Source organism: Populus trichocarpa, chromosome 5 (assembly GCF_000002775.5).
Source record: "Populus trichocarpa isolate Nisqually-1 chromosome 5, P.trichocarpa_v4.1, whole genome shotgun sequence".
Taxonomy (NCBI): Eukaryota; Viridiplantae; Streptophyta; class Magnoliopsida; order Malpighiales; family Salicaceae; genus Populus; species Populus trichocarpa.
Genome location: NC_037289.2, coordinates 21,241,877 through 21,265,276, shown reverse-complemented (window position 1 = coordinate 21,265,276; position 23,400 = coordinate 21,241,877). Strand labels below are relative to the sequence as shown.

The 23,400-nt window shown below is 33.8% G+C and overlaps 4 protein-coding genes and 1 pseudogene across 4 annotated transcripts; 1 reads left to right on the top strand and 4 right to left on the bottom strand.

Moving 5' to 3' along the window:
- The first annotated feature begins 2,201 nt into the window (after positions 1–2,201).
- Positions 2,202–2,603, top strand: LOC7464830 (antifungal protein ginkbilobin-like protein). Its single transcript, XM_002307539.3, has one exon. The coding sequence runs from the start codon at positions 2,202–2,204 to the stop codon at positions 2,601–2,603; it is 402 nt and encodes a 133-aa protein (XP_002307575.3).
- Positions 2,604–3,494: 891 nt separating this feature from the next.
- Positions 3,495–6,987, bottom strand: LOC18099643 (protein trichome birefringence-like 10; annotated as a pseudogene).
- A 1,696-nt stretch (positions 6,988–8,683) lies between these two features.
- LOC7464828 (F-box protein At2g27310) lies at positions 8,684–10,669 on the bottom strand. The gene is made up of 2 exons (XM_002306732.4): positions 10,368–10,669; positions 8,684–9,946 (listed from the first exon to the last, which is right to left on the bottom strand). Exon 2 carries the CDS (start codon positions 9,933–9,935, stop codon positions 8,808–8,810), a length of 1,128 nt encoding a protein of 375 aa, XP_002306768.1. The 5' UTR covers positions 9,936–9,946; positions 10,368–10,669; the 3' UTR covers positions 8,684–8,807.
- A 7,352-nt stretch (positions 10,670–18,021) lies between these two features.
- Positions 18,022–18,752, bottom strand: LOC7464827 (outer envelope membrane protein 7). Its single transcript, XM_002306731.4, has one exon. It carries the CDS (start codon positions 18,476–18,478, stop codon positions 18,245–18,247), a length of 234 nt encoding a protein of 77 aa, XP_002306767.3. The 5' UTR covers positions 18,479–18,752; the 3' UTR covers positions 18,022–18,244.
- Positions 18,753–19,230: 478 nt separating this feature from the next.
- Positions 19,231–22,126, bottom strand: LOC7464668 (small nuclear ribonucleoprotein SmD1a-like). Its single transcript, XM_052453249.1, has 4 exons — positions 21,958–22,126; positions 21,788–21,864; positions 19,981–20,160; positions 19,231–19,865 (listed from the first exon to the last, which is right to left on the bottom strand). Exons 1-4 carry the CDS (start codon positions 21,969–21,971, stop codon positions 19,810–19,812), a joined length of 327 nt encoding a protein of 108 aa, XP_052309209.1. The 5' UTR covers positions 21,972–22,126; the 3' UTR covers positions 19,231–19,809.
- Between the last annotated feature and the right edge of the window lie 1,274 nt (positions 22,127–23,400).

Genomic DNA, 23,400 nt, shown 5'->3' with positions numbered 1-23,400 from the left:
ATACAATTCTTTTATAAAAAAAAGTAGATATCATATTGTCTGTTAAGGCAAACGATATATTGTTCGTTTGCCTAGTTCCATGTAGACAAACTCGGAAGAAAATGCCATTTTGCTTTTGGACTTAATAACCCATTTTCCACCATTTTTTTTAGTTGAAAACACATGGAAAACAATATACCCAACTTAATAGATTCACTTGTTTCCTTCGAGTTGCCAAAAATATTGGTTAAAAAATGAAAAATCAACTCGAGATACAAAATCTTCTCAATCCCTGATCTATTTTTTTAACCAATTTGAATATCATTAACCATCATCATTCAACTCCTCTTGTCGAATGAAATATCTGGGCACCAAACTTGATCACTTTTATGATCGGATTCGCAACAACCGATCATTATCTATCTCTACCACTATTTTTTAGCAAGTCTTTCTTTCATTTATGGATATAAAATGAATAAAATGAACTTGCGGACCAAATTAAACATTGGTAAAAACTTTGGATCAAACTTATTGTTCTTCATGTTTTGCAATTTAATCCCCTTTTTTTATTTAGAACTTCTACAATAACAGCAATACTAATTCCATATAATTAGGCAATTGAAGAATGCGATTAAAAGAAAAAAAAAGTTTGAATTTATAAAAGAAATGATTTGTGGAACAATGAAGCTCTCTAAGAAAGTGTTAGGTTTTTATTAGATTATAATCATTCAAAATTAATGATAAGATTTTGATATTACAAACATGAGAATAATCTAAAATCCTCAATAATATAGCTATAAAATAGGGATAGATACAAATCAGCTCTAACTTATCATGTATCACATGTTATTCTTTCACTTTGAAAAAAAAAACCAAACACAAAAAAAAAGTAAAAAAATAAAATTTATAATTTATAAAAAATGATAAGAATATATCTCTTATTATTTCTCTTCTCGACTTATATTTATCTATTTCTATAAAATGAATCTTATTGAGTAATTTAAAAAATATAATTAATTATAGCTCGAACACCATAAAATTCTTTTATGTTATTTAAGTGATGATATAAACTCTTAAATCTAATATCATATTTAGGCTTGATTTTATTAATGAATTGCCAGAGAAAGATTTTCTCCATAACCAAGGTAAAAATTAGAATACACACACACACACAGCGATTAGTTAAATTAGAAAAATAAAAAAAATATACGTGTGTATGTATCTTTTTTTACTTTATATATAATTATTATTTTTATTATTTTCAATTTTCAATTAGATTTCAAAGAAAGTCGTACCTCTCATTTATTTATTAATGTTATATCTCATTAATGATGTTAATTTAAATGTTATGTTAGATATCAGTGTTTATATTATCATTCAAGAAACACATCATATTTAACTAGTATACATTCAATTAGATGCTTTACTGCATAAAATAAAATCTAAAACCTATTTAAATAAAATTAAATATCAAACACAAGTTTCAGCACTCGGAATCAAATGATCCAAACCAAAAATCAAGAACCCACATTTGCATTCATGATGGTCGAAAAAAATGTCAGCTCAAAGAAAAAAAGAAGAAGAAGAAGCCCAGTTCCACATTTAAGCCACTAAAATCATATGAATTAACTCTCCAAAATTCGAAGAAAAAAAAAAGATATTAATCAAATTCCAATTAAAAGACCCAAAGAACTATTAATGGAGCAAATTGAACACTGTTTTTGACCGGGCCTGTCAATCCTCGTTATTCAAAGACTTCTAATCCATCTTCTTCCCCACATAACCAATTCCTCAAAAACCATAATCAATCGTATAAACCCACCTCCACAAATCAACCAAGTTTCCTACATTCACGTCACCGACCTATCAAAATCCATAAAACCGATTCTTCACCACCATTCAACAACATAAAACAGTGATAGTGCATGAGGGTTTTGGGTGAAGAACGTTTTTTATTTTTATTTTGATAATTGAGAGAGAAGCTCTTATATGAGAAAAAAAAATGGAAGAGATGGAGAGATTTCATGGGTTGGGGACCGAACTGTGAAACACGTCATAGGTTTAGGAGCTTTTTTGTATTTATTCTTATCAGATATAAGACACATGAAAAGAACAAAAATCACTCCTTTAATTGTGAAAAATGATGTAGAAACCAATGAAAGCTTGAAATAAGAAGTCAAGGAGAAGCTTCATTTCTGATCAAAATGAAGAGAACAAGAAACATGGGTTTTCCTCCAAAACTGGCCCTGGTTTTCATCGGATTCTTTGGATGGTGCGTCATTGCTACAAGTGTTCCTGATACCAACGTGACAACTGTTCTCTGCAACTCAGGGGTGTACTCAAAGGGTGATCCTTTTGGTACTAGTCTAGCTTATGTCCTTGCAGAAATTGAGGCTGTAACCCCAACGAGCAAGAATTATGACTACTTCAACATCTCTCCTTATCCTAATGCTGTTGCCTATGGTCATGCTGCTTGTAATCAGAACCTCACCAGCTCCGACTGCTCATCATGTCTTGGTACGGCTAAAACAGCCATGTTTGCGAGTTGTCAAAGCCGAATAGGGGCTCGTTCGGTGCTCCATGATTGTACGATTAGGTATGAGCAATACCCATTTTCTGATTAAACAATTGGGCTCTCGACAAGATAGGATTTTTCTTTGGCTACCATGTTATCTATGCACACCATGGACAGTGTGTCCAAACTTATCCGTTTCAATGTTCTCGTACTTAGTTTGGCTGATAAGGTTTTTGCTTGTTCTTTCCTGTCACTCGTTATCATGTATTCGTTCTTATTTAGTTATTTTGGCTTATTAGTTTTCTTGTTCATTCTTGAACATGCCCATCCAATTTTGGATTCTTATGGACTATCAAGCATGCCTGTTTGTGCGTGAATGTCTCCCCGATTTTATCTTTGAAAGTTATGCAATTATGATTGACCAAAAATTGTCAATGGCACCCACTGCTGTCAAAAGCAGGGGAGCATGGAGTGGCCTTTCCTTTCATCAAGATTAAAGGGAAGTAAGCTAGTGGATAACTTCAAAGGAGGGGATAAGACAGGCATTGTCCTCTTGAATGCTTAATCTCTAAAACCCTCAATCTCCTTTGCAAGATCCATTTTGCTCACCACGCTGCAAATTGCGCATAATAAATTCACAGGGAGCACCTGATAGGGAAGTGGTAATGCCCCATGCTTTCGATTTGCATCAAGGCATGGAAGTCCGTATTTTTGGCCAACCAAATCCTTAATTCATAAATTTCTAGCTTAAGTTACGAGTTTTTCCATGCTTGTGTCAGGAAACCAACACAAATTCAAGAGCACTGTAGGGAAATAAAGGCCCCCAAAACTAGCATAGTATGTACTTTGAGAATTTCCATTCCCTGGATTCTTTACATTCTTTAACAATGACTAAAGCTGAAAAGTCCTGCTCCCAGTGGTATGTAAATTAAACAGAGGAGGAGAAATCGTACTGTTAAATTTCCAGTTTTTGCTTTGCATAAACAGTGTACAAGTGGCGTTATCAGAATCTTTCTATGGTTTTTCTGTCCCAATGAATGCACTTTGTATAACAAAAGGAAAAGCATGCCTTTGTGTATCTCTTCACGATGCCTGTGAAGTGTCCCCAATCATTCTGGGAACAAAATTCATCAAAAAACAGTATAACTTAAATTTTCCCAAAGATTGTCGATGGAAACTGTGATTGATCAAGTGGATGACCTGGAAGCGAACGCATCACAACCAACTCAGCAAGTGATGATTTTGTTGATTGGTTTGAGGAAACAGCAACCTTTGATCTATGAACTGCCGTTCTTTGATCACGTTGGTCAAAACAGATAACTTCCTGTGCAGTCACGGAGTAGCTTGAGAAGATTCTGTTAGATTTTGTGCATGAACAGACTCCCACTTGAGAAGAAGCGTATAAAGAAGCTCATTCCAGGAATCAGGTACACCAGGCAGGTACCAATGGCTGCAGTCTTGACGGTGTAGGAAGGGTGGACCTATACTTGATCCTAGATAGTACACGGATGGGTGGCCATCCTTTCTCCGTGCTGACATGCTTGTCACATTCAACAAATGCAAGTTCATGGCTTGTTATTCATTTGAATGTTTCGATAACACATCAAAGAATATTTTGAAATGGATGTCCGGTGAATCCAGCACTGAGCTTAAGTCAGGAAGCTTTTCCAAATGACAGCTACCGCGAGACTTCCGGTCACCACCTCTGTTTCATAAGCAAATTTATAAGATAACACATTCACATGCGCGCGCGCAATTTTGTTTGCAAGTATGTGAAGGATGCAGTATTTGAGACCAAAGGAATCATCTCAAGTAACTCATGAGTTGAAAAGAGCTAGTCCACAGTCTAGCGAGGAAAGAATTCAGGTTTTCCCTCGTGATCAGAAAACTGCACTGATAATGTTATTCTGTACAAAAACTTGAGACTAAAATCAAAGAGTACATATAGATGTATCAGCATTCAGGAAGAGTCTGGCAGTTGAAATATTCGAGAAAGAGTTACTTGTAAATACATTTGAAATGTTCATGATAAAAAGAGTACCAACGCAGAAAATTATATCAAGAAAAAAGAAAACAAAATACAAACCTGAAATGTACCGGAGAAAAGGTTCGAAAGAAGACTTGAGTCTTGCCCGTATTTACTTCATTGTGAATCCAATCGATCAAACTTTCAATTGATCTTCGATATGCGGTTTCAACACTAATCTCCATCTTTACTTCCCCCCCGGTCTTGGAAGTAACAACCCCTGGCAAATAACATAAAAGCAAATATCAAATATCATTTCAACATTATAGCATGAACAGACAATAGCTTCACTAGCAACTCTGAGACAATTAATTCCTCGAACAAATCATATTCTGATTTCTGACCTTGCCTCTTCCTACATGAAGTGTGCATGAGCGAGAATGCAACATCTTAACAGTGTAAAATAACAACTAGAACTGACAAAAGCATGCAACAAGAAGATTGTTACTCTGATGGTATAATGAAATGAAATGCCAGCAGCAACAAGAAGATTGTGGTTTTATTGCAAGGCAAACGTACTAGCTGTGGGTGATTTTATATGCGGTAATGAAAAAGAAATAGATAAAAACCCTTTCATATTTTCTCCATTTTGTCCATAAATCAAGTTAAATCATTGGTTTGAATGCCATACTCCAGTTGAAGGCTGCAAACCCATCTTAACCCACACCTTTGGACTTTGGTTTAAAAGTGGTAAAGAGGATTCATTCCAGGGAAACCTGATTGGTCATCATGCTTAGGAAGTTGGGAATATTCCTCAAATTCATATTCTGCCTTTACTTTATCCCTTCTCGTGCGCTCAACTTTCATAATATTCTGTTTACATCTACAATGGCACACGCCATCTCATATGCAACTGAACAAACACCAAAGAACTTCCTCCATATGTTGGTGCATTCAAGCTCAATAGAAAGATGCAAGTTTCAGCAGACTCTGCAGTAAATCATGGCATTCAAAAGATCTATAATCTCACCATGAATAATTTCTTTACCATATTCATGGCTAACAGAAACACATTTTCTTCTAGTCAGCAAATACAATGCATGTATGTTTTCAGCACTACCCCTCGGATTGAAACTCTTTAGTGAACAAACAAACTGTATATACCTTTCTCCTTCTAAACTTGTCACCTTAGGGCCTAAATTTCCATAATGTTGCAGATGTGTTTGCCACACGAAACATGCTTTCATCTACAAGTTATTCTGTGTATTCACAAGGATTTTTTCCCCCATTATATCCCCAAGTTGCTGAGCTGAGAAAAAACATATTGCACATATACACCAGCTACAGAAAAGGTTTTATAAAGACTATCTTTGCACTCATATGGTCTTATCCTAGTTCTATAGTGCCAAAAGTAAAAGAAAAAAAAACCCGATAGTTTACGCTCTCGCACACTTACACACAAAAGAACCAGGTCATGTTAAGTGTTCAGATAATATGTCTTACTCTCTGCCGTTCAGATTGAGACTACATGAACAAACAAGATGTGTGTATCTTCACGGATCTAAACTAGCCACCTTGAGGCCTAAATTTCTATAATCTGGCAGATGCATTTTCCACCTTAAACATGCATTTTAAGCAGACCAGCTACAGTAACCATATGGTCTTATCCTAATTCTATAGGGCAAAGTAAAAAACCAGAAAGCGTATGCTTGAGCACGTGCGCGTACACACACACACAAGAGCCAGCTCATGGAGGTAAAGCGATCGAATAGGCCGGCTTTACCCTCAAATGTTCTTAGTTATGCATATATGCAGACCAGTTGTGCTAAAAAGCTATAGATAGTTATTGTGCCCCAGTGTGGTATTCTCCAGATTCAGCGATGCCAAAAGTTGAAAATAGCTACATATAAAGACACAAAGACTAGCACTTAGTGTTAGAAAAAGATAGAAACATATTTTGAAGATAAAGAGACAAAATAAATCTTCTCTAGATTGTTTTGAAGTAAATTTATGTAGTTTTAAAACATAAAGCAAATGATTAAAGGCTTCCTTAGGAACCCGTAACTGGATGGGTTAAACTTACCCTCTTATGGTCTTCCCATAGTTCCACCAATGGCCAGAGTTAATAATTAGCACATCCGCATCTTTCCACTTGGGGTAGTCCAGTCCAATGTATCCACTCTTACAGTCATCCTCACCTCATTCGGAGCTCCGGCAGGGGGCCGACCTTGTACCATTAGAAATGGAGCCCTGAATATTCAACGGTGCAATTTAAGTCCTTGAACATGAACGCCAGGAACCCTTTGTGCTTTGTGATTGGACTCCCATTCACCTCATATATAGAAGAATTGTCAGGAACAGCAGTGGCAAGCATACAGAGGAGGGACTCCCGTTGGTTCCTTCCAATGGAGTCTCCAACAAATACAAGCCTCCGCTTCCTCAGCTTTTCCAACATCAACCTTGCATCAAATCTGATCTCAAGAAAAGAGAGAGACAGAGAACCCCGGTATGCTTCGCATTCTTTGGATTACTGTGATCACAGTATTAATCAAATTCTAGTATTATTTTTTAAAATTTTTATATTTTCCTTTATTATTTAACATGATATCAGAATATAAAAATAAAAACAAAATACCACAAATATTTTCTCAAAAATATATAATCAATCCAAAAATAAATTGGAGACCCTCATTTCATGAAACTATACTATGATACCTTGGGGTTGTTCAATTTATCCTTGTTCTTGGCGCTCTTCTTTTTTTTTTCTTTTTTTGGGCACAAATTAAGAGCATTTACATATTCAAATCTGCCATAAATTAGTGTGCTCTAGCTAAATTATCACGTACTGTGATTCTTTAATCCGCGATAATCCTTCAAAGAACAGAGGATCCATTGACCGGTAAAGGAACATCCGTGGAATGTGCTCTGATCCTCACCAGTTCACTACTTCTTGATAGTTGTTAAAAAAAATGAAAAAGAATTCAGACCTAGCACAAAAAAATAATTATTCAGGCATGTCGGCAAATGGGTTGATATCAATAAATTCCATCTCCATTTATTAAGTACGTATTTGGAAGTGTTTTTAAAAGTTATTTTTACTTAAAATTGTATTAAAATAGTTTTTTTTTATAATAACATGTTAAAATTAAAAAAATATTTTTTTTTTCATATTTTTTTCAAGTAAAATATATTCTTCAAAAATAATTGAAAACAAAGTTATCCCACTTCAAACACTCTCTAAAGCGCAAACTATAAAACGTGCAAATATACACCGATCAAAAAGAAACAGCAACGCTATTGGATCCTTTTAGCCATTCCCACATGAGACGAGGCCAGATCCATAGCCATGGGCCAGCATCTGGTATACCTTTTGGATCGCTGAGCATTTTCTCGATCTGGGACTAGAAGTACCTATCCAGGACCTTGGTAAGAAATGAAATGATTTCTTGTGAGAAATCAGAGATGTCATAGAAAACAGGAAAACAGAAACGTTGTAACCTGGCTTTGTTTGGTATCATCTGCTGCTTTTGCTTTATGTTTTTGTTTCCAAATATTTGAAATAGAAACAGAACTTGTTTGTTTTGGATTTTCAAACCACCCCCTGAGTTATGAAAGGAAGTTATATGAAACGCATCGAATCCTTTCTCAATAAGCTGTCCAAGGATCATCCATTGCCTGCTGGAAATACCAAAACAAAGAGCCTAGCTAGAGGGGCATTTTCTTTCGTAAACAGGTTTGCTTTGTTTAAAGCAACCTCCATAGAAAGCAAGAAGTCTAGTGATTGTTGCTGGAGCTTGGAAAGGATTTACTCAGCAATGTTCATTTAGAGAACTTGAGTGCAGGTCAACTGATACCATGCTAATATCACATTTTGCAACGCTCAGCAAATGTTATCGATTCAGATTTACTCGAGAAGCATGAACTAAATAGGCCAAAAAGTTGAGACAATAAAGTAAGACGATTGCTCACAGGATAGTTATGAAGACCAGGGTGGTGCAGACAGTGCCAACAAAACAAAAGAGGTGATAGGCTGAGCTACGTGCCAAGAAAATATATTTAATCAAGCTGGAGAATACTGTAATAAATCTGTGCTCTTACCTTAATGATCGGTTCATTCTCCGTGACCAAGAACGAGAAACGCCATGGCGAGGTATGCTGCTTCCGGTACTGCCTTCGTGATACAAATTTATATAGAGAAGATATTGTTCTCTAACCAACCAGGATAATGAAATCAGTAGTTTTATTACCAGGAGCAAAATTGATTTTTACACAAGGAAAGGTACACATCTGGAAAGTTTGTTAGAGCTCTGGCTAACAGTGATTACAGTAACAGATGCATTTCAGTTCTCACAAAATGCAGTACCAGAATGTGAGGAAAGCAGCAATGCCAGTTACGATACATAGCCTATCTAACCTGCTTTCGATTTTCATCTTCTCCTCTCTTAACTCGCTCTGCGCTTTTGAGTACAAATGACAAGACTCGAGAACTTCACTGTGGTTTTTGCTCCTGCGGCAGCTCAATGCTTCCTTGAGAATAAGCAAACTATTTCTTCCATTGACATGAGCGCCTTCCATGTCTTCCAACTGCATGCTCAGCTCTGTTAAATTGAGAGTTGTCTGAACGCCCTCTCCTTCAGTGTGGATCACTCTAAACTTCATGATAAGGATGCATTCTACTACTTGACATGGAAGAATGTCTTTCGCAGAAAGTACAGATCCAAAGCGTATCACAAAATCCTTGTCTGTAGGCCAATGCCTTTGCCCACCGAGAGGGCTCCAGCTAGCAAGATTGGCAGCTTGCTTGATTTTTTTGTTAACAACAATCCAACTAAGTCGAAGCCCATCACGAAGCTCCATCCATAGTTTTCCATCCTTCCTTTCTTTCTCCATAGATAAAATTGGGGGCAGACCATCAGAAACCGAAAGGAAAACTTTCCCTTCATTATCATCATCCCTAGCTGCATAGGTAAGAAGATCAATACGAAATGGACAGTTGTAAAACCAACCATTGAACTCATTGGCATTAGGGATGCCCCACAGTACTTTCGAACAGATTGTTTTATCCTTGTACCTGATATCAACAATGGACACAAAATCCGACGGTGCAACACTCTCAAATTCATCTACATCACCATAGTATTCAGCCTCAGTCCATTCTTCAGGGTACTCTAAGTAATCGTTCCATTGATACTCAGTTACTTCCTTGTTAACAATAAGCGGAAAACAGTCTGCATAAAACTTTCTGAATCCACCAATTGACGATATTAAACTTCTAACATCTTCCCTGTTCGTGGAAGGCCACATAGAAGAACAAACATTATCCCACAATTTCTCTTCTTTTGAAATGGAACAGAACGCAGCACAAGCACAAGCTGCACTGGCCAATGTGGGGCCATCAAGACGCCTCAATATATCATAGAAGAGATCACTACTTAACGATGCTTCATTCTCAACCGGTCCAACCGACATAGCCATAGACAGGAACTCTGAACATAGCAGAAACAAAAAAGATAAAATTACTGCATGCATATAAAGACAGTAATTCAACATAAGTTCTCTTGGTAATCACAGAAAATTAGCAATCCATGATGAAGTTTTGAGGAAATGGTTTTCGAATCATTCAACTTATCCCTACAAGAATCACTAATATGAGAAAAATCACAGTTCAGTGAGATTTGTAGAGAAAAAAAAAAGGATCATCTTAAGTTTTCCCGATTATAGTAACAAACAACATAAAAGAGACTACAAACAAACCCGTCACTTATAAACAGTATCAACAATCCACTCAAAGGCATGCTTAAGCAATGATAAAATGATAGCCGTGATCAATTAAATACCAAATCAAAACCAGCACTTCAATGAGAAAGAAGAGATAGAGAGGAAGAGGACGCTGAGTTAACAACGCACCTTGTAGATTAACAAGCAGGCATCACAAGTGAAACAAATATAAAGAGAACAAAACGTGAGCGCAGAGAAAAAGCATTCAGGAATCAGAAAAGAACAAACGAGAGAGAGATTCTTTGAGGGTTTAGATGAAACTAAGGTTTTGTTGGGATTTGAGGGTTTCTGTCTACTTTCTTGCTGCTGATTTTCTCGGTCTGATAAACATGAGGAGGAGCATAGGGGGTTTTGTTTCTGCTCGGTCTGGTCTGGTCTGGTGTGGTCTGGTTCTGATCTCTGATCTCTGATCTCTGATCCGGTTCCTTGTGGTACTTGGTGATGTTCAATGAATATTTGCCACGTCATTTAAATGTTGTGTTGATTGATGTAGACCACCCCGTCGTGTCTGACTAGTCTACTTGGAAGTCTTATCTCTTCAGCTTTCCCCTCTCGGGATTTTGTCCCTCGCTTCATCTCTTTTATTTTTTACAGACAAAAATCATAATTAATGTAATTTCAAATTTAAATCATTCTCTTCCGCTTATGCGCCTACAAATTGCTGGTCCAGCTTGGAAATGATCCTGCTTAATTTCTTGCATCTTGTTATACTAATTTTTCACTCCTTTTGATCGAGTATGAGGATTCAACTATTCTATTCTACTATATTTATAAATAAAAAAATCAATTGTTCCAATAAAATATTTTTCGTAAGTTATTCCTTAATTTTTTCAATTTTTTTTAGTTTATGTTGACAAATTAACATTGAATTTTGAACTTTTTAATAATAATAAAATCCATCCAAACTACGTCGTATATTGTAAATAAAGATATTTCTAAGTATAAAGCAAAAACTTGAGGTTTCTTTACTGTTAGTTGAATTATTGTTAATTCTCTCATATTTCATTAGGGATTAGAGCACTAAAATTTCAAAAAAAATTAAATTTGATTTTTAATTTTTATTTACACAATTAAGTCATTTTAAATATAAATTAGAGAACATCTACATGTTTTATGTGGGGTTGAGAGTTAAATTGAAAGAAAAAATAAACTAAAGTGCAAAAATAGGTAAAATTGATGGCAGGTGTGTAATTTATTTAAAAATTTTATCTTCTACCCTTATTTTATAAAACAATTAAATATTCGGTTCCTATAATTTTTAAAAAAATATAATTCAATACCAAATTGTCTTTTCTTTTTTAATGTATTTTGTTTATATTAAATATTTGTTTTTATAATTATTTGAATATGTACAGCTTTTGTATGGTATATTTTTATTAAATAAATTTTACATGCAAGTTATCTCTATTATAAATTTATTTTAATAAATAAATTTATTAAATACAACCAGTTAAATAACTCATGTTACGATATCAAATATTTTGAATATATAGCTCAATTGACTAGGTCTTAGATTTGCTTTCTAGATATCATCAATCAAGTCCCACAAATCTCAGGGCCACTGGAAGCTTACATGGTTGTTAACTTCAGGATTTGTAAAATTAGTTAAGGTACACATAAATTAGTCTGGACATCCATATTAATAAATAAATAAATAAATAAAAAGAGCAAAAAAATTCAACCTTCCAAGCACTCTGTCACGCGGTGGTGGCCAGGAGGCACATGACTTTCATTGACTGTCATGTCATATACTTATAGCTAGTGAAGAAGGAAACTCTAAATTGATTTTCGTGCTGGGCAGGAGGTGCTTGTGACCACAAAAACAAAGAGCGCGTCATCTCTCTAGAAGGTCAACACTGCGAATTAGATATTTTTGTATTCATTGATATTATTTTTTAAAATTATTTTTTTAATTTTTAATATTAATATTTCAAAATAATTAGAGAATTTCACTCTTGTTTTCATCTTTTTGGACGGCATGAACAAGGAACCAAATCAAGCTTAAAACCCTTGAGATGCATATCGTATGGAAGGCTTTCAGCTTTGACATTTTTTTTAAAAAAAAAATTAATGACTTTGTAAACATCACCCTTTTGTTTCCAATGATCGGACATGTCGAGGAAATCTCTCTACCATGTAAAATCTAGAATCTAGGTCACGCCCTCGTCTCGATTGAATCTGAACTAAAAATCTAATTTTAACGGGCAAATCGTTAGGAGTTATTTAAAAACAAAATAACATTTTATTTTTCATGGATCCTATTTAATATATAAATTAATATTTTTCTATACAACAAAAATATATACAAGACTCAGTTAGAAAATCTTTGTAAAGTATGCCTCAAGAGTTACTTGTTTTCTCATTAAATTGATACCATCTTGAAACTCGTATCTTGCTTTTAATTGTGTTTGAAAATTATTTAATTAATATAATTTAAACAGATTATGGGAGGATGAGAAACTAATTTTAAAACACCATCGATTTTTTAAAATTTAATTATTGATTTATGGTACTTAATTAAAAAGTGATAATGATAGAAATTAATTCTTTAACATTTTAACTTCTACGATTCACTATAAAAAAAGATGAGAGAAGAGATTTTACGTTTAATTTTTTAGATTTTTTTGACATACTTTCTCACCTTATTTTTAGTTTTCATTATATTTTATGACTTGGTTTTTTTCTTAAATCTAGAGCTTGAGTTTATGCTTTGTTGAGAGATATTTGAGTTTTTTTTTCCTAATTAAAAAATTCTATTTAGAGGTGCATCTAAACTAAGATTATGTTGTTAGAATCTTTAGAAACATGTTGCAAATAGGTGACGAATAAGGTCTTATAAACAAATTATTCATCATTAATAACAATAAAAGTTTAATTCATTTGAAATGCTTCAACAACTAAATATTATTTTTTATTTTAATTTAAAAATTGTTATTTTTATTTTTATTATTATTATGCGTGTTAGGACTTTGATCTTATATATATTGCATGTTTGAGTATATATTTAGTATGCATGCTGATATTATTTGTATTATATTTATGTTGAATGCATGTTTATCTTAAATTTTATTTTATAAATTTAAAATTATAAACACTCTGAGTTACTTTAAATAATATTTTATATTTTGTTTACTCTTATCATAATAAACTAAATACCAATACTCCTAACTATCTAAGATAATACAATATATTCTTACAACACTTGGTGCGTTCGAAAGTTTCACGCCACTAAACATACCCTTGCACTTTTCATCAATTATTCATCTAATTACAATCCCTTCCTTCTCTTTTTATTTTATTTAAAAAATAATAATAAAAGAGTGAATAAATTCTAATGAATTGGTCTTGTAACCAAAGGAGTGATATATTTAGTGTGTGTTTGGTATTGCGGTAGCTGTTGTGGTTATGGTTTGAAAAAAGTTGTTTTATAAAAAGCACTTTTAGTTGAGGTTAGTTTAAAAAAATAGGTGTTTGGTTAAAACTGTGGTTAGAATTGAGGTTGAATAAAAAGTAGTTTAATGTGTTTGGTTAAGAATGCTTTTGAAATTAAGGTTATAAAATAATTTAAAAAATTATATATTAACATTGATGGTTTTTAATTTAAATGTTATAGATTTAACTATTGTTATTATATCATAAAATAAATAATACTTCATATAAAATATTTTTTATTGTTCCATTATAATATCTACAATTCCATCACATATGAAACACATCCGACAAAAATTATAGTTTTTTTGGTTTCTTAAGCACGCAACAACATCAGATAAAATATAATTAGGAACAAAATTGAAATTACGATTAAATTCTGCAAATGTTACGTCATCAATCGATCTTTGTTTAATTTATGTAGTTTTATTGAATAATATTAAACACTAGTTTTTTAAATAAAATATAATTAAAAAATAAAAAATAATTTTTATTTTTTATTTTACTAGTCAAACCTATTTAAATACATTTTAAATTTTAAACCGAACCGGTTCAGCGGGAATAACACAGCATGCAAACAGTGCAGCAATCTGCACTCTTCCTGCTAATTAATTAGGAACAGTGCAGCAGCATGCTGCACTATTCATTCTAATTAATTAGCATGAACAGTGCAGCATGCTGCACTGTTCATGCTAATTAATTAGCAGGATGTGCGCATGCCAGGAACGCGACGAGAAAAGCAGAAAATTTCTGCTTCAACGAAATAACGTTTTCGACGCAATTAATGGTAGGGTCCATATACAAAAATCACGGTTAATTTTCTAACCAAACACTAGATGTTTACTGTTATACATAAAACGCAGTTATAAACACGTAGACAAACGGAGCGACATATAGCGACGTTTGGAATTCCAGACAGGTCTGTATTGCTTGATTAAATGGATCGACCGGCGGATGTGATGTGAGCGACAGATACCAGTCAATGTCGTGATCGAAGCTTTTACTCCATCACCCACAAGACCCGGCTCGATTGTTAAATCAAAATGGTTCCTGAATCTAGGTCCAGATATGGCTGTTCTTCTTCTTTTTTTAACCCTCGACGAGGGAGCAAGGTGTACCAGAAAAAAAGTGAGGAAGCAAGTCCGTACGTCCAGAAAATGACTCAAGAACAATCATTCGTCGGATCGACTCGTGTGCTTCGCTTTCGAAGATAAACTTTTGGAGTGAGAGAAAGCTTTAGGTGACCAAACGAGAGGAAGGAACACTAAAATAATGGATGGGCTCCAAGAGAAGTAAAAATTGACATTACACCTACATATTCCATGCATGCACCGACGGGTTTACCATAGTTTTCATGGCGTATGGTTCTTGCTGATGTTAAAGTTGTGGAAATGGAGGTTTGCCAGTTGGCCAGCGCACCGGGTGGTGCTTAATTATTACTTGTGATTCTACTACCAGTCCGCCACCGCCTTAGTATTAGTTGCACCTGTCACCATAAATGAACTCGATCATGGCGTAACCTGCAAGGAACGATCCTGTGAAAGTCCAAAGAAGACGCGGCCTAGGCCCAGATGAAAGCACGAGGGAGAGGGAGTAGGGACTGCGGACAACTACAGCCTCGGTAGGAAATTACGCAAGCCGAGTTTGGAATTTGGATTCCAGCTATCATTACCACAACGTTTCTCTACTTGTTTGCGTTTCTCACTTGTTTCTTTTTATTTTAAAATGATTTTGAAAAAAATTAATTTTATTTTATTTTAAATTTTTTTAAAAAAAAATTAGTGTTTTTTAATATATTAATATTAAAAATAATTTTTTAAAAATAAAAATATTATTTTAAAACAAAATATATTTTAAAAAACAACCATTATTATTTTCACAAACAATCATGTAGACATCAAACTCATTTTGCCATCACATGCAGTGGCGGAGCTACTCTAGAAGTTTATTTCGCTCCTATAATTTGATGAGTTATTCAATTATATCCTTAAAATTGTAAATTAGACCCTCCTAAATGCCTTTTAAAAAAAAACCCAATATGCCAAGTGCATGGGAATTTCTCAGGGCACGTGCCTAGTTGTTGTTTTTTTTATTGACCCGTCCTAGCATAGCTAGACTCTTTTCTATTGCTTTTTTTTTAATTTAAATTTTATCATTTAGTTTGAGATTTTTATTTTATTTTGATCATTAGTACTAGACTAAGAATTAATTAATTTTATATTTTCTTATTATATACTAAAATAAAAAAAATTAATTCAATAAAATCCATTACCGTGTCGTAGATTTTACAAGTTGAATAAGATTAATCTAGCATGCTTTTTTTTTATATATATATGCCTAATTAATAAAGTTATGTTAAAATAATTTTTATATAATTTAATTTAAAAACTAGAGCAAACAAATAATCAATTCAATCATTTTAAAATTTGAATCATTGTGACAAATTCAATCACAATACCACAAATTTTTTTTATAGTATAGATATTTTTTTATATATATCGAAAGCAATTTTTATCAAAGCCGCAATGAAAGCGCAAGAAATAAATTAATCAAAACAACTAAAAAGATTATGGTATTTATTTAATTGTTTGATAACAATTTTGTATTGCAACCCGCTAGAGTCTTAGTTGAGATTGCGGGTTCGATATGCACCGGGAGCAATATAGACAATTGTCCACCTTTTTTTTAAAAAAAAAAAAAAAAAAGAGCCTTTATAGATATACAAATAATAAACCTATGTCAGGCGCGTGGTCCCCCGGGCCCCACACCCATGCTTTGTTGTGAGAGGCTATTTATTTCTTTTTGTTTAACCTTTAGGTTTTCCTTGCGATTTTTTTTTAATTTTATTTTTTGATGTACAGTTTTTATTAAATTTTATTATTTAATACCAGCCGTTAACAAATTAATTTTTTTTACTCAAAAGAGTTCATAACTCTAAGCTGTAGATTTAGCGGATTAGCTAGATAGGATTAACCTAAACTTTTTTTTCCTATAAAATTATTTAGTTAACAAGATTATGATGAAGTAATTCTCATTCAATTTAATAAAAAATTTAAATTAAATAAAAAATCAAGTTAAAAATTTGTAAATTGAAGCTGTTTAACAAGTTTAGTTATAATATTAAAAAATTTACAACGATCTAAGTATTATTTTTTTATGTTATAAAAAAGAATTAAGTTGACACCGTGATAATAGTGCGTGAAATAAACTAGAATAATTTATTATATAGGACTTAGTAATTTATTACTTTGATTTAAATATTAAAATCGTTTATATTATTTAAAATATAAAGAAATTATTTATTTTTTTATTTAGATGATAATAACATCCACAAAAGTTGGAAAAAAGATGTGAGCATGTAATATATATTAAAGTGAAATCATTCACTTTAATTAATAACTTAAACAAGTCTCATATTTGCAACTAATAGATAAATCTAAAATAGTAATTAACTAATTATATACTGACACTTTGACTTGTTTTTCTTACTTTAAATTTAATAAAATAAAAAACTATAGGCATCACGAAGAAAAGAAACCTGTCTCTATCTCGGTCGCCTTGGATTCGTGTCTTCTCTCATAAACCAATTCTCTTGATTTGGCTCCATTGAAAAACCCTAGATTCCTCGCCCTCTCTCTCTCTCTCTCTCTCTCTCTCTCCTTTCCTTTTGCTTTCGAATTTTGGTTTTGAGTGTTTGTTGCCTCAGATCCGTTACTGTTCTTTTGTTTTCTCAAAATTAAGTGTTGATTTTTCCTGACTGAAAATTATTTAACTTTTTTTCTATTTTTCTAAAATTTAGGATAATGTACGGACATCTAAACAATATTTACTCTTTAATTTAATTGACTGATTACCTGTTCGACCCTAATTTTTTATTTTTTTCATAAAACAAAACGGAATTGTTTTTGTTAGAAAAATAATTAATTAATAGGTCGATAACTTTAATCGGGTTAATAGCACAAAATAATACATGTAGTGGTATACAATTACATGATATATTTTTTTAAATAATAATAATAATAAATTCGATTTTGAATTTAAAAAATAACTTGTATCCTAAGATTTAGATTTAAAAAAAAATTAAGGACAGTCTTCCTGGCCAATAGACAAACCATTCTGGGTTCATAGACTAGTTAATAGTTAGCCACAAAAGTAGCTGAAAGATGCCCATGGTTATTGTTGTTCTTATTATTATTTTTCCTGATCATGCCCATGATTCATGCTTTATATGATCAAGAAATTTATTCAAATGAGCCATCAAATACAAGCTTACCAAAATCTACCTTAGAACACCGTATTTTACATATATAATAATCAGCTTGTAAATTAAAAAACTGTAGAGAAAAAAAAAAGCAAACCCCTAAATCTTGCCGTCGATTGATTTCAAGAGGAGGTTAAAAACTCCAAAATGGTAGAACCAAAAACCCATTCAAATCCCTGGTACCTAAACCCCCATAAGACTATTACAGTATTACTAACACCACTGAGTACTGATCTCCGACTTCTAACCCCAACCCTTTTTATATATATATAAATTTAACCAAACAACTAGTATTCAAAAATCATAACCATCATCATCAAGCAACTGCTGGGTTCTCATCAGAGAAAAAAGCACCAGATTCAGAGAGGGAGCCCTTCTCCTTGCGATCAGCAGAATCATCATCACCATCGGGATCCCGAGCAGGATCAGACTTGTCCATGGCGGAACGAGCCTTGTCGAGGAAGGGTTTGAAAGCCATCTCAATAGCTAGCCACCCAAATGCAAGAGCCCCAAATACAACCGCCGCCTGTTTCGCTGGCTTCATCCCCATCTTCTTCTTCTTCTTCTTCTTCTTCCTTTCCTCAGCCGCTGATCTCTGTGTTGATTAGGTACTGTTTTAAGCTTTCTATGCAAGCTAAGCTTGATTCCCTTAGATGGATGTATTTTTATGTGATGGGAGAGGGAAAGTAAGAAACGGTTCTTTTTGTTTTTGATATCGATTGACGGTCAGGATTGGGTTTGAGCTAGGGCTATCTGGGGAAGGAAATTTGTCTGACTGTTATTAACTTATTAGTTACCAAATTCAAATTTTGAAACAAATACCCTCCTTAGTAAACAAAATTAATTTTATAAATTATTTTAAATAAAATAAATAATAATAATAATAAATTAATAAAAAAATACAAATAACAAAAAAAAATAAAAACCAGATTTAATATAAAAATCAAATTTAAAAAAAAATCAAAAATTCAAAATTCAAAAAAATATATAATAATTCAAAGATCAATAACAAAATTTTATATAATCAATAAATAATAAGATATTTTTAATTTTTTTAAAATTTGAAAGTATTTTCTTGTAATAATAAAAAAGAACTTTTCTAAAAATTAAAAAAAATTAATTACAAAATTGCTTTTACCAACTTTTATAATAATAAATAAATTAAAAAATCATTTTTTTATGGAACAAATACACTTCAGAAAATTGTCCTTTTCCTTTTTGTTGTCTTGACTATATTTTTTATTGAGGCTATCGGTATAAACAAGGGGTATACCCGTCGTTCCAAAATCGATACACGGTTACTGATAAATGGGATGAAAAAACAACATGCTAGGATTTAATACGAAAGAACTAGCAGTTGCAATAATAAGCGGAAACAATTCTCAGGATAAACCTTGCCAGCAGTTGGAAAGAATGCGCAGATGGGTTTTAGGTGATCATCTGATCAGTCAGCCAACTTTGCTATGTATCAGCAGCACAACTAAGCAATTAAAAGAGACATTCAGACGGTTCGAGCCATCAATCAGGCCACCGGAAGTGGATTTTTTAACCACTTGCTCCAGTTGCGCAGTACTAGTATCCGCTACATGCAGGTAATTCAAATCAGAATGTTCCATGAATGATAGCATTCCAGCATTGGTTAATGAAACTGGATACAGAAGAGTAACATGACGTAAGCTCATGACTTTTGATCTTCGGGTTGAATTTGAAAAGGATTAACCGACAGACAAACTCGAGTCCTGCAATTTGCCTCCACAAGGCAAACAGCAAAATAATGCAGTAGCATTCTCTAACTGTTCCTAACTTTACCAGCAGATTCTTGCTACAACATAGGTGTTTACATAACCAGACGCTGCAAAAATTTAAGCAAGCAAGACATGATTAGCGGCCGCGGCCACGTCCACGGCCTCGGCCTCTACCGCGACCCAGAGGCCTCCCTGAAATTTTTAGAAGAATTAAAATTATTAGCAATCCGTTATAAGTAGGAAAAGAAATATTATGTAACATTTAAATGTAGTTGAAGACTTGAAGCCAAAAAGAAGTTAGCAATACCAGCTGTTGGCTTCTTAGGTTTGACCTTAGGTGTCTCCTCGATCAGCAAAGTCTCAAGATTCAAGCTGTCAGGAAGGATGTAATAACGAATGTTGTTGCCCCTCACACTGAGATGATCCAAAGTTACTGGATTTTTCCCTTTCACTGTTTTCAGATGAGTGTTCATACTGATATCAACACCTACAATTGGCAAATCAACCAGTTAGAATTGTCATTGCTTCACCTGTTCCACCATGTGCACAGGAAAGGAAAATTGGAATATCACCTAATAACACTCCTCTAAAACCCCTAAAGTTTAAATTCATAAAGGATCAGAAAGAAATTCAATCCCAGAACAAATTTACCTTGTAAGAGAAACTCGTAAAATATTTCAAATTCTCCTCCACCATCAAATAACTACAAAGACAACAGGGCTCCGGAAAGTCTCACAATCTGTCCTCTCCCTCCTCTGGCCTCTAGGATACATCATTATTGCGTCCACATGTCTCATGGCCATCCAAGTGGTAGATAAATATTACATAGTTGAACTCACAATCAATAGACAAAGTTGCCACACTTTAGAAAGTACTATACTCGAACATGTGTTGTTCCTATCACATATTTGGAAGACTCATCAATTCATGGGGCCAGCCTAGGTCAGGGGCACTATAGTTAGCAATTAGCATACTCAATCTCTAGGGGTAAAAAAGTTTATCACGAATATCGTAGAGAAGACAAGATTCGTGGAAAAGGATGTTGCTCCAAGAAATATAGCAGCTAGCACTTATTCTCCATCACCTTAACTCTGCTTTGTCACTCAAAAGTCATATGGCTCGACAATGACAAATGCACTGCGAATCATGTTCAGAAATATACACAAAATTATATCTATCCCCACTCCTCATCAAAGCTTCAGAGACCAGAAGCTTCATCAAGCTCCTGCAATGGAAGTGCCCTAGCAGAGTTTACTGCACACTATTCTACAAACAGAGTTCCACATCATAATAATTCTTAGTTATTGTACAAGTGCTGAGACCTTGGAAAAGAGGATGAATAGAAGTAAAGCTGCTACCATCCCCCCAAAAAAATCCAAACTCTGCCTTAGGTAAGAGATTAACCTCTGGATTTGAAAATTCAACTGTTAGTTCAAGCTATTAAATTCCATGAAAGAAAATTCCATTGCCATAGATTGAATTGCCCATCAGTCCAAATGAGAAGCAAACTATCTTCTTTTCGTTAATCAATATTCATATAAATTGAATTAATTTACTGTATACTTTAACCACAAGACAATAATCTCCATTATGAAAATTACAATCTACCCAGTAGTTCATATGCAATTTATCAGAACATGAGGCATTCTACTTTATGGTCTATTTAGTCCAGAATTCCCCAGCCCGTCAAACACAACTTCATTCGTTTACTTTTTGTCAACTGACTCCACCCCGGATATTTTTCATTCAACAAATCTACCTAAATCTGTTTGCACATGAAGAAATAGAAGATACCAATGCGGAAGAACAATCTGCAGCAGAATAGAAATAGCAACCCTCACTTTGGAGCTGTCAATGATCCCATATCACAAATCTATCTTTTGCACGACACAGTAAAAACTCCCAAAATATACCATAACAAAGTGAGTCAATTGTCCATAATATTGCGCATCTTCATCCATAGATCAGCTCCCCTAAGAATCTACGGGGATAAAATAGCTTAAGAACTTCTTAAATCTGGAGGTGGACAATAGCCCAGATAAATACAAGGGTTTAACAAAACCCCGGGTAGATAAAACTAAAAAAATGAAGGTAATAGAGAGAGAAATAGAAACCTGTGATGGTTCCGTGAACAACAGTTCCGTTCTTCAGTTCAATTGAGACGGTCTCATTGTTCAGCTTCATCAAAAACCTAGATAAGAAAAGGATTGATAAAATAACACAACGATCAGATTATTAATTAACAACAGAGAAGGGAGACAAAGATAAGTTAGTAAAAACTAACCTGACGAGCTTCATTGTGGAGTTGGAAGGGAAGAGAACGCTAGCGAGCTAGCTAGGGTTTGAAGAAGCAAGAGCAAAGGCCAGTGTTGGAAGCGAGAGAGATGAACGGGGACCTCTTGCACAGATGGATCTGCTGCTATTAGGGCTCTCTCTCTTGCTTTTTTCTATTTGGGAATTTGAAAGGTTTAGAGCTTGCTCTAAACGGTGCCGTTCGGTAGTTTAAAAAAATGACGATGATATTAAATAATTAATAGTAAGCACTATAATTTTTTTTAGTTCTCACGACGCCGTTTGGCTAAAAGACGGTGCAAAATAGAAACCTGCAAATTGCGAAAAGGCTCCCTACTGGCAGGTCTTCTGCTCTTTTAGCCTGTACTATGGTTATGCTTCTCCATCCTAAAACAATACAGCGAAATTAAATAAATGATTGGTCATAGATAAAAATACAAATCATATTTTGAAATTCTATTCAAGCTGAAATAATTTTATGATATAGAATGATATAAAGCATATCGCTTCTATCAAGGCCTTTCATATATTTTGGTTGCCTGCGTTTCTTGATTTCATCATAAGTGAAAAGTGCTTGCTCTGCTATAACACAAGTTGATGATAGTATGAGTAGTAATGAAGATCTGGGCAGCAAGTGAGGAACTGTGTCACCGACTGTCTTAATCACTTACATTTTCTTTCATGGTTGATGCAACATGAATATAACAAATTGAATCTTAACAGAGATTACTTCATGTGAAATTTAATTCTAGAATTTCTCGGCACTGAAAAGTTTGCTCTTTTTTATGTAAAGAAGATGAGATCAACTGTCCCCTTTTTCTTTCCTTGTTCTTTTAGTCTTTATGCTACATCGGCCAAGCATTTTGTCAGAAATAAGAAACGGAATGGTTCTTTTATTTCCTTCATGATATGATACTGTTTTGCTCTCTTCAGATGACTAGGATCGTCGTATCTGGAGAATCCATTCACTCCTTTTCCAGTTTTCTTTAATTTTGATGTCTCATTATAAGAGTGTCCATATTTTAATGTATGATCTAGGGATAATTACTTACAGCTCTTAATGTACGTAGATCTATTACTGTGCCTCATGGAAAGCTGACGGAACCAGATATATGATGCTAGCTAGTAACCTGGGATGGATGTAACTTGATAGATAGGAATTTTCAATTCCGAAGAGTTGAGGTGTGGTTTCTCTGAAAACAAGTGAGTAAGGTGTGCATGCTTGCCTTTAGACATGGAAACGTTGTGGTTTTGTAATTCTCTAATTCAGCATGTTTTCATGAGAACTTCTGTGTTCTTTTCTTCGGGGTGTGCCTGAGATGACTCGCAACTATATGTTACTGGATGGAGAGATGATCATAGATACCGATGAAAATACACAAAAGCAAGAGAGAAGATGCCTCATATATGATATGGTGGCAATTATAAAAAAGAT

What these genes read in the sequence shown, in the direction of transcription:
- LOC7464827 (XM_002306731.4), bottom strand. Translation starts at nt 18,478, where the DNA reads ATGGGGATGAAGCCAGCGAAACAGGCGGCGGTTGTATTTGGGGCTCTT.
- LOC7464830 (XM_002307539.3), top strand. Translation starts at nt 2,202, where the DNA reads ATGGGTTTTCCTCCAAAACTGGCCCTGGTTTTCATCGGATTCTTTGGA.
- LOC7464668 (XM_052453249.1), bottom strand. An exon ending in TGTTCACGGAACCATCACAG is followed by an intron (nt 20,161 to 21,787) that starts GTTTCTATTTCT and finishes TGCCAATTGTAG; the next exon opens with GTGTTGATATCAGTATGAAC. An exon ending in ACCTAAGAAGCCAACAGCTG is followed by an intron (nt 19,866 to 19,980) that starts GTATTGCTAACT and finishes TAAAAATTTCAG; the next exon opens with GGAGGCCTCTGGGTCGCGGT.
- LOC7464828 (XM_002306732.4), bottom strand. Translation starts at nt 9,935, where the DNA reads ATGGCTATGTCGGTTGGACCGGTTGAGAATGAAGCATCGTTAAGTAGT.